General features: G+C 39.0%; 1 protein-coding gene across 4 annotated transcripts in view; it reads right to left on the bottom strand.

Annotated features, from left to right (window-relative positions):
* The window catches only part of epha8 (eph receptor A8), a 145,510-nt gene that overhangs the window by 72,347 nt on the left and 58,396 nt on the right, over positions 1-14,767 (bottom strand). For all 4 annotated transcript variants that reach the window (XM_013909243.1, XM_005726680.1, XM_005726681.1 and 1 more), the window contains exons 3-5: positions 5,188-5,241; positions 3,859-4,002; positions 2,894-3,043 (exon numbers count right to left, since the gene is read on the bottom strand). In XM_013909243.1, coding sequence (XP_013764697.1) covers positions 2,894-3,043; positions 3,859-4,002; positions 5,188-5,241 — 348 coding nt within the window. The remainder of the gene's footprint in view (positions 1-2,893; positions 3,044-3,858; positions 4,003-5,187; positions 5,242-14,767) is intronic.

Here is a 14,767-nt window from a genome sequence, read left to right as displayed (position 1 = left end):
AATTAATGTTAATGTTGGTGGCATCAGTTAAGCAATGGACCTTGAGCCAGCACAACCGAGCCAGCAGTGCACGGGCAGGAATGCATTTCTTACTTGAAAATTCTGACACCACTTCATATTTCACTAGCTGGGCCCACGTCCTCATTTTAGGTTTAACAGCGTTTTAGTAGGTAAAAGTGAAGGCTTTGACATGAATTGAGCTACGGTTTGGGGAAGGCCTCGAAGGGGACTGCCGATGGCTCCCGGGCCTGGCAGAACCCCATGCATGAAATAGAAATGAAGAAGTTAAAGAATTGAGAACAAGGACGGAGGGAGGGTGGGGCATGTAAACGAGAATGAACAGCTTTCAGAACTGGGGGAACCTACATAGATGACAACTGGAAGGTGAGTATTTGGAGGTGTGGTCCTGCTCCTGCTCCTGGTCCTGCTCCTGAAATTCCGATATATAATCTCCAATTAAAGAAGAAAGGGACGGGCGAAATCTGACTGTACAACCAAGCTGCTCTCAGAGTCAAAAGACTCCACCTCAAACCTAAAGAAACATCTGGAAGTAAGTTCTTGTTTAAAAAGTAACATTAGCCTACTGCAAGTACCTTGTTTTAGTTGTGGTAGCTATCTGGGTTATGTGCCACTTCAGTATCTCCGATGTATTATTGCTGTGTGATTTATTACTATTACTGAAGGGTACTCACCACCGAGCTAACACTGTTAGCTGACGTTAGCTGAGGTTAGTTCTGTAGTGGAATACTGCTGGAAATGGATAGAACATTGGTGTACTCGGACACTTATTCAAATTCTTATACTAATGCAAGAATGTAATCACATTGTTTATCATAGAGAAAGTGAGATTTTTTATGTCCCAGCTATGCCACCTAATTGGCTGGCATGGTGTTAGCTTATAACCAGCTGTTGTTGTTTAGCTGGCTCACTGTCAGGTGTCCAGAGACAGGAGGGTTGCATGTCTAATAAATTGAAAGAGCTATTGATTATAAGCTATACTACATATGTGGCTGGTCTCTAGCTACAGACATAAAACACGGTGGATGGCGCCATGTTTGGCGATGGCGATGTCCATCTCAGCCACTGTATTCAATATGACGGGGAAACATGGCAGCCTCCACAAACCTGCACTCGCTCTTGATTATTTTTAATGGATTAATTCTACATTCTGCATTAGCTCAATTTTCATTTTTTCTATTAAGCAACCTCAAAACTGACTTATTGTGCCTTTAAAAGGGACATGTCTAAATGCTGAAAAACCATCACTGCTGCACAACCAGTAGCTTTGTTTGCACACCTAATTGATGAATTAAATATGCATTTCACCATCAAACAAACTCATCAAGCTTATGATGCATCAACACTGTTTGCTAATTAGTCAGCTAATTATGAGTTTTGCTGCTCTTTCCAGGTTATCAGGGGGCTGCTTCTGTAGCTTTCTTGTAAGAATTAAACATATGCTGTGCAATCATGGATCAGCATTTGTCATGAGGCAAAAATTATAATTTTCCTGTGTGCTACTCCTCCCCACTTAAACATAGATGCACATTAAGTGATCAAGTGATCGTTTACTCCTCACCTTACACAAGTCTAGGATGGTTCATAGAGGGGATCGGGCGTTTGCGGTTGTGGCGCCGAAAATGTGGAATGATCTACCTCTCCACATTAGAAAGGTCCCAACCGTCACTCTTTTTAAATCCCATCTTAAAACATATTTTTTCACTTTAGCTTTCGATACTGCATGAGAGTTACTAATTATTTTTATCCTAATTTTCTTTGAATTTTCTTACCTGTTGTTGATGTTAATGTCATTATTTAATTATTACTTTGTACAGCACTTTGGTCAACTCTCTGTTGTTATTAAATGTGCTGTATAAATAAATAAATAAAATAAAAAATATATAAAATTACTTCTTTGGATTCATTTGTGAAAGTCACAGATTCTCTACAATATATATCATTAAGTATAATTATTATAATGTAATTCATTTATTTTTAATGATCTAGTAACAATATTATTGGCCACAATAATATTTGTAAAAATAAAAATTAATGTCTACATGAAAAAAGAAACTGAATTTAAATACTCTAATTAAATATTTCTTTTAATCTTTTTCCTGCTGCAAGGTGATATAGTGAGATGACCTGAAACAAGGCAAAAATTCAGCTTTAAATTTCTAAATCTAAGATATAAAAAGACTACAGTTCCTGTTGTGGAACTTCATACACACTCCACTGTTGTGAATCCTAACCTCAGTCATGTTTACACCCAGATAGAAAAAAACATTTGGGCCTGTTATAAGCTTCATATAAAAATGATAGCTAAAGCTCTTTCTGATAGCTAATTATGAGGCTAAGTCACACCACACTACTGGCTCTCTCAGCTGTGTTAATGTGGTTGTTATATGGCCTTCTATGAGACTCAGAAAAGGCTTCAGTATTGCTGAGTAATATTTTGTTTGTATTAGTACAATTAGAACACTGTATTGCATTTATACAATGGTTTCATGAAGCTTGCTAACCCAGCTTGCTAGCGTTAGCTGAAAATTAAGTAAATGTCCTAATACTGATTGTTCTGCTTCCAACAGAGTTAGGTATCAATAATAGTGTAGTACCACTATCCTATATCAAATTTGAAGCTGTTGTCAATATCAAATCACATCTGAAAACACTGAGCCAAGTGCTGCTATTTGTTTTCTCTCACAGCTGTGCAGACGCGAGCTCAAAACAGTTTGAGTGACGTGACTGGAAGAGGCTCTGCTGTGGATGTGGATGCTTCCAACTTGTTTTGAACTTGTGTGGAGGTGTGCATGCTAACTTACAATCCAACGTGAGATTTTGCTTTGAAAGCCTGGACTGACATTCACCTGTAGTATTGCTGAGTTACTCGTACCTCTGTGTTGAGTTTGAGTCGTCTGACTCCCAGGTCCACCCCTGTGAAGCTCTCGTCAGCAGCGATGGTGTCAATCTTAATGAACTGGTTCTCCCGTATGGCTGAGCCCACCGCTCTGTCAGACTCGTAGTAGTACAGGTTGAAAGTTTCCTGCAGAACAAATATGGTGTCATAAGTACTGCACGCTTGTTCATCATATTACAAAATCAGAGGTATGTTGGAACCATATCTCCATGCTTTGCAAAAGCCAAAATACTGATGTAAGGTTCACATAGTCTGTCATTTTCCCTCCCAAAGGTGGCATTTGGAAACACTTTCTACAAATAATGTAGTCTTTTCAGTTCCTCTAAAATTTGTTATTTTCCCTCCCAATGCAAGATGCTATCACCACCACAGTAATTCAAAAATGTTGTTCTTATCTTGTTCTATTACCAGTCCAAAAGTCAAGTTAAGGACTCATGTACATAAACAAGTTTGTCAAGTCTTGCTAGCATTGGAGCACTTTTGTGTTGAGAACTTCTTGTTGATAAATAACTAAGATTTAATAAGTAAAATGTGACTATCAGTGTTTATTTTATTAGCATCATTTTGAGTAAACTTCACAATAGTCCCATTGTTACTTCTGGTTAGCTTCCTAGCTATGGCAAAGCTTTCATAAGTCTATATTTAGGTCATTCAATGAAGTAACAACACAGCCTCAGAGCTGCAGCTGGTTCTCATTTTCTCAGGTTTCGGATGGTCATAATTAGTGTTGTGATGAAAAATGCTTTAATTTTAGCACATAAGACAGACCACCAGATGGCAAATGTTTGATACCATTACTCTGAGTTGACATAATACTCAGAATAATGAGCATACTCAATACAGTGAACACAAGTTACTCTGTGTGCATTTTCTTTGCCAGCTTTAGTCAACAAATGTTGGACTTCACGCCCCCCCCCCCTCCCTTCCAGTCTGTCTGTTACCTTGCAGGTGCCCAGTACTCCAGGCATGCTGTTACAGTCTCTCAGGGTGAACTTGACCTCGATGTAGATCCTCCTGGCTCCTTCCCGAGGGATCCAGCCTGTCACCAGCCAATTGTTCTGGCTCGGGCTCATCACGTTACAGACCTAATTCAGAGGAAGATCTGTTGTCATTTCACAGCTTCTATTTGGAACATGTACATAAAAGTCATTTGCCTTAACATTAGTTTAGAATAAAATAAATAAATAAATAAGAATATTTCCACATAAGAATTTTAAATGGGGAATAAAAAAATGATTATTTTTATTGCTAGCTCTGGCAGGCAATTTTATAATTTAATTTGTTAATGTTAATTAATATTTAAGAGCAAATAATTAGTATTTAAGTAAGCAAATTGTTGAAATTTTTCATTTTAATAAGTAAACTCTAAAGTAAAGTGTTTATAAACTACACAAATGTCGCACATATATTTGCATTTCGTTATTCTTTTCTCAATTTGAATTAATTTCATTAGCTGGGACCACGTCCGGCCGGCCCCATTACACCATTCAGGTAAGACTTTCAGAAAAAAACTGTGATGTGAGTTGAACGATGGAGAAAAACAAACAAAAAAACAAAAAATAGTCCCTATATTATTTAAAATATTATTTAACAACATCTAGAAGTCCAGGACTGGTCACTTAACACCAGACCTTTTGATGTAAAACATCTCGGCATCTACAGTTACGGCTGCAACAGTTTGGCTCAAAGTGGCTGTTCCTGCAGTCATGATGGGATTGCTCAGATTTAGCCAGTATATAGAAGTCAACTCAGAAAAAAATAATTCTATCAATATCTTTGTCGAATAAATGATTGTATAAGCTGATTTCTCTTATTGTTCGAGTACAATAGCTTTATCTATGGGAACTGTTTTATAAACAATAAAGTGTCCAACTATGTCAGGACATGGAATATCAGCCCTACTGATATACTTTCCTAGGATTTCATTGGATGTTTTTGTGAGTTAAAGATGATGAATGAAGACAAATACATGTCAAAGTTCTATCTGTCAAAATCATTCAGGTGCAGACTGAAAACTTACAGATAAGTTAAAAATTTTCAACTTTGGTACATAATGAGGAATTGTAATTTTTGCAGTATTAGTAGTGCACCATCTATATAACCTAATAAAATAAAGAACTGATTTATGATTAATTAATTCACAGTTTGTGTTTTAAAATCAAACTTAATTTAGATGGAAAAATCCCAGTTTCCCCAGGATCAAGGTGAAGTTCTTATAACAGTTAATCCTAACACACTCAGCCCCACAGTACAATACGAACATTACACACCTGGTATGTGTGGATAGGACTGAAGTACTCGTCCATCTCATTAATGGCATCCCACTGTGGAAAGAGAGAGCACGACAGAGAAGCAAACATTCTCAGGTTAGTCAGACGTTCCTGCATTTCTCAGATTCATAGTTTCTATTTCCTATATGATCATGCATTCTTTTGTGATCATTAGTTTTGACATCAAATAAAACATGAGGCGAGTGCCGTCACAGAGGCGGCAGTCAAGCAGCAGATGCGTCATGTGCTGTATATGAATCTCAGAGAATGTGAAGAGCAAGGTCTCAGTTTCCAGATGATTGGTGGTGATTTCAAACCTCATTATCTTGTGCGTGTGTTGGAGTGACAAATGTTTGCCAGTCAGAAAAACCTGACCTTCACATTCTTTTTCTCTGAAAAGCATCTTTTTTCTCGTTTTTAATCTGTTAAACTTCCGATTTTAGATGCTGATTCATTCCACCTGATCGTGCTGGTGCACGATACACACATGCAATCACAAGATCTACATTTCAGCATTGTTGGAATTAACTTTATGGAATTCCGATGAGGCACATTTCCTTTAATGTAATCCGCCTCATGTACATGCATGTGATCTGATTTACACTGTTTACTGAATACCGTTGGTGGGTAATTATAGCATTACAGGAGGAATAGTAAGTGCAATGCTTTGGTATTTCCAAAAGTGCTTATGTGTGTTACACTTCCTTGCATCTACATTCAGCCTTAGATAGAAAGTCAATCACAGGAAGCCCCTTTCACTCCTTTCCTGTATGGAGGAGGCAGATATACAGTACCTGTCAGCTGAACTCCTAAATTCATCTATCTACAGATACCCAGAAAATGTTCAGTTTTTATGAAGTACAATAAACAAGAATATTAAGTTCAAAATCATGTATTTAAATGCACCATTGGGCACTGTTCTGCATCTTTCCAAGAAGAGGCCTCTGCCTTACTAAACATACCGCTCAGACTATTTTTGTATTCACAAGCATAACAAATGTAAACGAGGCATTTTAATTAGCATCCATTTGCATTTCATTTCACATGCAGATATGCCTGAAACTGTATAGCTGGTTGACACATAACTGTCAAATCCCACATTTTTAGTCAAATTAGTCAATGTGAGGGTCTAGAATCAGATTTCAGTGTAGGGTGAAAGTCTAATTCACCTGACTTTATGATAATGATGAGTGTACAGGTAAAATACACTTTACAATACTTCATAAGCAGCTAAAGAGAACAGAGACACCCAAAGCACATATATAAGGCATTGGTACACTTTTATTTACAAAGCTATGCTTGGATTGCTGCCTCCTTATATTTGTACTTTGCTCACAAGGACAAATAGTGGTTCTTACTCCTTGCGTTCAAATGATCAGCTGCTGCTGTCTGTTCCCCTTGCCCGCACAGAGCTGGGTAAGAAAGCCTTTGTCCACTCTGCACCTTTTTCGTGGAATCTGTTACAGAAAGACTGGAAACTGACTGAACTGTTGTCTTTAAATGTTTTTAAAACTAAACTCAAAGGCCTACAGACTGCCTCAATAATGTGTAATTGTTTTGTGTAATTTTAACTTTGTTTGTTCGTATGTATTTGTTTTGAAATGTGCTGCCTCTTGGCCAGGACTCCCTTGAAAAAGAGGTTTTTGATCTCAACGGGACATTCCTGGTTAAATAAAGGCAGTGTTGGGAAGGTTACTTTTAAAATGTATTCCATTACAGAATACAGATTACATGCCCCAAAATGTATTTTGTAATGTATTCCGTTACGTTACTCAATGACAGTAACGTATTCTGAATACTTTGGATTACTTAATATATTATCATGCTTTTTACAACAACGTGAATGTACTATTGCTGTGTTTTATTACTATTACTGAAGGTCCGCGACTCCGAACTGTAGTAAAGGGACCTCTGACTGATACGGCGGGGTCCCTGTCGGCTCGTAGCCGAAAAATGGTAAATGGTAAATGGCCTGTATTTATATAGCGCTTTACTAGTCCCTAAGGACCCCAAAGCGCTTTACATATCCAGTCATCCACCCATTCACGCACACATTCACACACTGCTTTAAATAGCTTTACTTTGTTGTCTGGGTCAACTGTTCCTGCGAGAGACAGAGAGAGGCGTTGAAAGGCTGCTCCAACGGAACTTATTGTTTCGGAGGAAAACACGAACACGGTGTACAGTCGAGTCTTAATACCTTACTTACAACTGGGCTCGTCAGGCACTCTTCTTGGCTGCAGTGGTTATTATTATATTTACATGCTTCCAGCTCCCGTTTTTCCTCGATGACAACTCGTACCTTTCCACTCCCCTTTTTCTCCCTCCTCGCGCTCACAGACACATAACGTGTATGGCAGTCCATTCTCCCTGCAACACGGACTACACTGCCCATGATGCTACATTCTTTAGAGCTATGCTTGTAGCATTCTGCCTGTTAGCTTAGCACAACAACAACAACAACGAAAAGGCGCTCTCTCACCCAGGAAACACACAGTCGCAGAGAGAGAGAGAGCGTCACCCTGTAACCATGGCAACCGTAACGCTGCCGCCTGGAACAAAGAACGTAGCTGTCAAACAAAACCCAAACAGTCCTGACCCGCGACAAAATGAAACAGGAAAGTACCGCAGTGTAATCCATTTATTTCAACAAAGTAACTGTATTCTAAATACCACCTTTTTAAACGGTAACTGTAACGGAATACAGTTACTCATATTTTGTATTTTAAATACGTAACGGCGGTACATGTATTCCGTTACTCCCCAACACTGAATAAAGGTTAAATAGAAATTAAATAAAAAATATAGTCACCTCTGGACATCCATCCTGTAGCTAGCGACAAGTTCATAGTTAGGGTTAGATTTACATTTACCCCCAATATGGAGTTTTTAAATTTTGGCTTACCAAAAGGGAACTCTTATAAAAAGTAGGACTGTAAGACCAATTTAACATTTAGTTACATTTTAAAATTTTACAGGTGGCTGTAGCTCAGGAGGTAGCGCAGGTCATCTACTGATTGGAAGGTTGCTGGATCGATCCCTAGCTCCTCCAGTCTGCATGCCAAGTATCCTTAGGCAAGGTACTAACCCCAAATAAGAGTCTAAATGTGTATGAATGAATTAGGAAGCACTAAGAAGCTTAAAAGACAGTGCTTGTGTGATTGGATATATGTGGCATGTTGTATAGTGTACTCCAGGTGAGTAGAAGAGTGCTATACATGGATCAGCCTGTTCACCATTTAGTCTCTGTATTTTACCATGTATCTAAAATGCAACCCAACTCTCACTCTGTTGGATCTTAAAAGCTGAATATCCAGGTGCAAACCTGTGTTTCCATGGAGGGAACATAGGCTTGCACTTTCACACCTGTTGAGCATCAACTCATTGTGCTGTGTATTTAAGGGCCAACTGTGGCAGTCGTTCTCTGCCAGTTCATTATGTCCACTCAGTATTTTTATCTGTCTTCTATTTCCTTGCCTGAAGTCTGATCCATATTCATTGGAAAATCAGCCTCAAGGAGTCGAGAGTTCACAGCCAATCACAAGCTTTTGTCGGTCTCACAGATACTCTCTGTGGATTCCTGCCATTCACCTGCCCACTGACTCACCATCGACACTCTGCTGCTCACCTTGGATCTTCCCAGAACCCTGTTCCAAGGACTGTTCTCCTGCACTAACAAGTAAGACCGCAACTTTTCCACTCACTTTATTTTGGCAATTCTCTTACTGAGACCAACTTTATCTAATACTCTCTTTCTCCTTTTCTACAGATACTGCCCCAGTACTCCCTACTGCCTGTCACTGAACTCTCTTCATTTGTAAGTAAACATTATAAAACTCTCAGTTGTAGTCCCAGTCTGCTCTTTGGGTACAAAAAAAGTTCAAATCATGATAGAAAAACGACTCCGGTGATGGCAGTTTCAGTCTTTCTGTGACACAATGACTGATCCGAACATGACTATCTCACAAATCTAAAATAGCCTCCGACTGACGTTTATGGTTCCAAGATGGTGAATACAATTGGGTTCCACTGATGGCCCTGTTTGTGACATGTCAAAGATTATTGCATTATATGTGAACTGTATTAATTGCATGAAATAAATGTTATCATATCATGGAAAAGTCATTTAAGATAAACGCATGTGAAGTGCAATTTACATGTAAGCACCTACTACAATCTAGTCTAGACTGAGTAAACTGCTGTATAGAAGGACTTTATATATTCTTCCTACTTATAGTTTTCTCTGTATGTGCAAATCCACTTGCTCAGAAACATCATACACGAAGATGAGAGAGGGTACATATCATCCTTCTCGGCTCCTCTAATAGAAATAAAAGCATCCCCAGACTTTCATTGAGGAAGTGGGGATATTCTGTCAACTGGTTTATTCATGGTAACATGGAGACTCAATTGTGAGATGTCAAAACTTCATGCAAATAACCAGAACTGTAGGGGAATGTGATTTTGAGAGTAGCTTTCTTCCTTTTTCATGCTTTTGTTGAAAAAAATATTTTTGCATGTTACATAAAGCAAATAGAGGTCCTTATAAAGGGTGAATTGTTCACAAGGGTGATTTGTATGGAATGAATGGGTAATTTTATAAATAAGAAATCAATTTAATTGTAACTTTTATGTGAGATCTGCCATTTACCACTATTCAAACTGATGATTAACTATGTAAACTCCCCATGGCATAGATATCCATAATAACTACCATTGAAAAACACAAACAATATCAAAGACAGAAAACGATCTTCTAAACTAAAGGAACAATTGGTGCCATAAAGCAGTATGTCAGCAGTAGACACTACTGCTGACATACTGCTTTATGGAACATTACTTAACGAATGAACACCACATTTGCAAAAGATATTTTGCAGCTTTTCTCGCCCCAAGACAGCTGGGATTGGCTCCAGCCCCCCCACGACCCTGAAAAGGATAAGCGGCAGAGAATGGATGGATGGATGTTGCAGCTTTGATGAAGATGTTTTACAGCTCTTTCTAACATGTATGTCCAAAACCTCCCATATGTCTTTCTTGTTTTTTAGGTTGAGATGTGGCCCACAGTCTACCCTTGCCATGATAGCAGAATGGAGAAAACTCCCCTCCATGGCCGACTGCAGTGACGATACCCTCTGAAGAGACAAGTGGACCCACACATTATTACAGAGCCACTGTCATTATAACAGAACCAGGTCACTAGCGTTCAGTGATGGTGTGACTGCTAATGGTATGATACATTTTGAAGTGTACAGGGCTGTGCTCTCTGCTCTTATTCAAATGAATACTGAAAAATGCAACCCTAAATGGACAGCACGTCACAGTACAAATAGATAATAATCGAAAGCGTACTGCAAAAGCAACCCAAGAGTTTCTCAAGGCAAAGAGAAAGGAGATTCTTCAATGGCCAAGTCGGTCACCTGAACTGAACCCAATGAGGCATGCTTTTTAGTTTACTGAAGAGAAAACAGAAGGGAGAGAGACCCACAAACAAGCTGCAGCCAAAGGTGGCTGCAGTTAAGGCCTGGCAAAGCATCTCAAGGGAGGATACACAGCGTTTGGTGTCCATGGTTCAACACTTCAAGCAGTCATTACTCAAAACAATCCTTTAAGTTGTGATGTCAGTTTTTCCACTTACTTTTGTGTCTCTGAAAATGTGACACTATGTATTTCCAAAACAGTTATTGACATACTATACAGTTTAAAATCCACTCAATCTGTACAGAAGCAATAAAAAACAAAACAACAACAAAATGTGATTGTCCATTTGCTTACGGCCCTGACTATATGTTGACCAACTGGCACCCATATTTCCTACACTACTTCCTGGGTAAAAATCATACCAGTTCACACTGTAATTGCACACGACACTTTGAGACAAATTTTGAGTGTAGCTGTCAAACTCAGCAGCTATTGCAAGCTTCTTTGTTTTGCTAACAAATATATACTTTTTAATCTTTGTGCCACGTCAGCATCAACAGGAAGTATTTACTTGTCATTTGTTATCCTGACCCTAACCTGTGAAACCTTTTGCATACAATGTGACTATCAAAGAATTTTAACTAAACTATGTGAGAAATATTTGTATAATTCCAGGAGAGAAAGATTTTTAAATCTTTATTTTGTTGCGAACTTTGAAAGTGTTTTATTACATGGTGACCACTGACATTAATGTTCACTCAGGTAACGCTTCTAAATAACTACTCAAACAATGACTTCCTCCTTCACCAAGAGAATAGAAACTCTTCCCATGAGCTGTTACATCAGAGGTAAAGTTGATACGTTTGAATCGTCATCACGATGTCACAGAAACTCAGGACTGATCATTCCTGAGTATCACAAGCTTGAGTGAAGCCAATTTGTATGCGTGTTTGAATTAAGTAATGCATGTGTGTTTAACCCCCGGGTTATCCATGATCCTCCTGGGCTGAGAATCCTTGCGCAAGTGGCGAAGTAATTGAAAGGGAAATCGTTGACCCCAGGAAGCTTGGGGCCGACCCCCAGCTGAACTCAACCTCGGATAAGACGTCTGGGTTTTCCGTAGAAGCCCTTCAACTTCTTTCCTCATCCTGAACTCAATCTGTGCCCTCCCTCCTTTCCCCAGATTCCTCAACACATGCCCCCACCACCACCACCACCACCACCCCACCACCACCACTAGATAATTAAGATGTAGAAAGCCTCAACCAACCTCACCCTTCCCTGCCATCCTCATCCTCTCATCTTTATCAGTTAAATTGAAACTGTCCTTGAACTTGTAAAGACCCCAGCTAATTAGCGGGGTGTATACCTCTCTATCTCCCTCATTATTCCTGTCTTGCCATCACTGTGCTCTCAACCTTTTTTTTGGTTCCACTTTTCTTGGGAAATCTCAGAGTTTAGCTCCTGATAATTTTCTTCTAGCGTGAAAAATCACAGCAGCTGACGGCAGACTGTCAGGAGGTTGGAGCGGTTCGGCAAGCAGGGAGGGAACAAGATTGAACCAGATTGCTTGTACTTTAGTTTGGAGAATAATGGAAATCTTTGCAGCTCTTCCTCAGCAAACAGACAGGGAAAAGAAGAAGTGAAAGATTCAGCAGGGCATGTTTATCTTTCTGAGAGCACGATAAGGGAGTTTTCTATCACCCCAACAACAGAAATGCAGTGCTTCACAAAGCGGCCAGCTGACAGTGTGGTGTAGGTGCGCGTGGTATTGTGTGTGTCAGACAGAGTGAGAACGAGTGTGAAGTACAACAGAGACACAAAATGCAGCAGAGAACAAAATTAATTGGCTGTAAATCACACATCTGTTTCCTGCCTTTCAGATCATCAGATCTCTCATCAGGAGGAAGCAAATGTGACAGACAGAGAGAAAAAAGCCACTCGTATTTTCTGAGGTTTTAGGTCAAAGTACTTCTGGACTGCAGCATGCATCAAAATGACAAATGTGGCAAAATTCCTCTCCAATATAGTTTGCTTTATTTTAGAAATCCAGACAATGTACGCCGGAAATATTTAAAGTGCCATGCCACGGTTTGACTGGATTTTCTTAAAGCACATTTTTTAAACCACATCAAAATAAACATGACCATCCTCCACATCGATAACTGGGGTTAAAAGGCAAAACTGCTCAGGTTTGTTCAAGTGATAAAGATTTTAAAAAACTATTTCTCTCATCTGCGGAAAGACAAATTTCCATTTTCTGAACCAAATTTTCAGTGTCCTGAACCCATTTATTAAATAAGTCACTTTTTAGATAAGCCTTGAACAAGTTTCACCTGTTAAGACACTGAAATATTTAATGTTTTTGTAGAACTTTAAACACATTCTCACTCATTCAAAACATTTTTTTCCTTGAGTTTTATTCACTTGAGTTCATAGTGGTAATCACACTTAGTGCCAATGATTCAATGAAAGCCAGGTCAGCATTGGCTGAAGGGGTGGAGATTAATAATTGTAAGAGGCTGAAGACGGGAAGGAAAAACCCAGTGACAGTTCTTTGAGATGAAACTGAGCTACTGCAGTAGAACATGTTTTTATTCATGGTTTGACAGCCCGTTACTTTAAGGTCTGTGAACTTTATCTAATGGGTTAAAGCTTTGCCAAAAGAGTGGCCGATTCAATAAATTAGCTCGGTGGTGGTGACGATTTGATCCAGAGAATATAAGTTGGCACTGCAACAAATCAGAAAAAGTGTAAGTTAACTGAGGAATGAATCTGCAAATCCATAGAGGTGCAGGGAGGACATGTGTGGGAGGAGGAAAATGGTCTAAAGTTTTTCATGAGTAGAGATTTGGACATTAATCTCATTTTTATGGCCAAAAAAAGAACTAAATACAAACAGCGTCCAGGACAGAAAGAACTGTGTTGTCTGCGTGTTGGACTGTAGCCTCAGGTTTATACTGTTAACTGGTAACTATGAGACAATGTGTTTGATATCATTTAATGGAATAACAATAAAGAAATGTAACCGCCAGTGCAAGTAATTACTTTTTCTGGTGAGTAATGTGTTGTATTATTTAGAGAAAAGTAATGAGTAATGTGTAATCCATTACTCTTCTTGAGTAACTATACCAACACTGATAAACAGTTTGATACAACAGTAAACAGAAGAAGCGATAAGGCAGAGTGCTTGATAAACCACCGACTGTCTGTACCTCAGTCCACCGATCTCCAAAACATGCCCTGAAAGGACAGATAACATGACTGATATATCACTTCTTCATTAGGAAAAATAACAAGCAAAGACAAAGTGATAAAAAAAATCCAGGCTGGTGATAACTTCTCCTTATTTATTGCTAATTGTGTTTCCAATCAGGATGTCATGGGGTCACGCAGTCAAACAGCTCAGCCTCTGCTAACTCTGCAGCAATTATTTCTTCCTGATCCACATTCTTTGATTTATCCAATTCTTTACACTCCCTTTCTCTCTTTAATCTCAATTTCTTTTGTTTGTCTCCGTCCATTTACTGTTTCCAAAGAAGCTGCCATCTAAGTGGCCGGGAGATCAGAGAAGCTGTTGTTAAGCAGAATAAAAGCGTTTGTTAAAGCAGTCGTTTCTAAGCTGCCGTCTACACCTTGCGGGTCTATTCTCACAGAAGTTGGACGTCCTGTACCATGAAATCTATATCAGTCTATTCATAATGTGTGATATGAAAGAGAATGGATGCTGAAAAAGATAACAGAGAGAATCAAAGGCTGACTCACAGATATGTAGAAAGGAAAGGAGTTGAAAGGAGGGGTTAATGTGTGCTCATGACTGTAGCATAAACACACATGCTGTCGCAGGGAGTCTGCTGTGCTGATGAATAATACGTCCTGCTCAGTTTCCACATCTCATACAAGTTTCCAACCAAGTATGCTCCAGGCTTCAGACCACACAAGCCAACAAAGTGTTGTTGAACTGATCGACGTCTTACAGTTTTTCTCAAATGTTAAAACACAAAAGCCAATCCTGTAACCCAAATGACCAGTAGTCTAAACACATTTACTAAATGTAGCCACCATATTCCAGTACCATAAACACATGTCACATGAAGACACAATTCACAAAACACAACCCTCTGTACTCATAAATCTAAACACATTTTTCCTTGCTAAA

This window comes from Pundamilia nyererei, unplaced genomic scaffold (genome assembly GCF_000239375.1).
Source record: "Pundamilia nyererei isolate P.nyererei 1_Seehausen unplaced genomic scaffold, PunNye1.0 scaffold00021, whole genome shotgun sequence".
NCBI lineage: Eukaryota > Metazoa > Chordata > Actinopteri > Cichliformes > Cichlidae > Pundamilia > Pundamilia nyererei.
The sequence above is the reverse complement of the archived record's forward strand: the minus strand, read 5'-3'. Positions and strand labels throughout refer to the sequence as shown.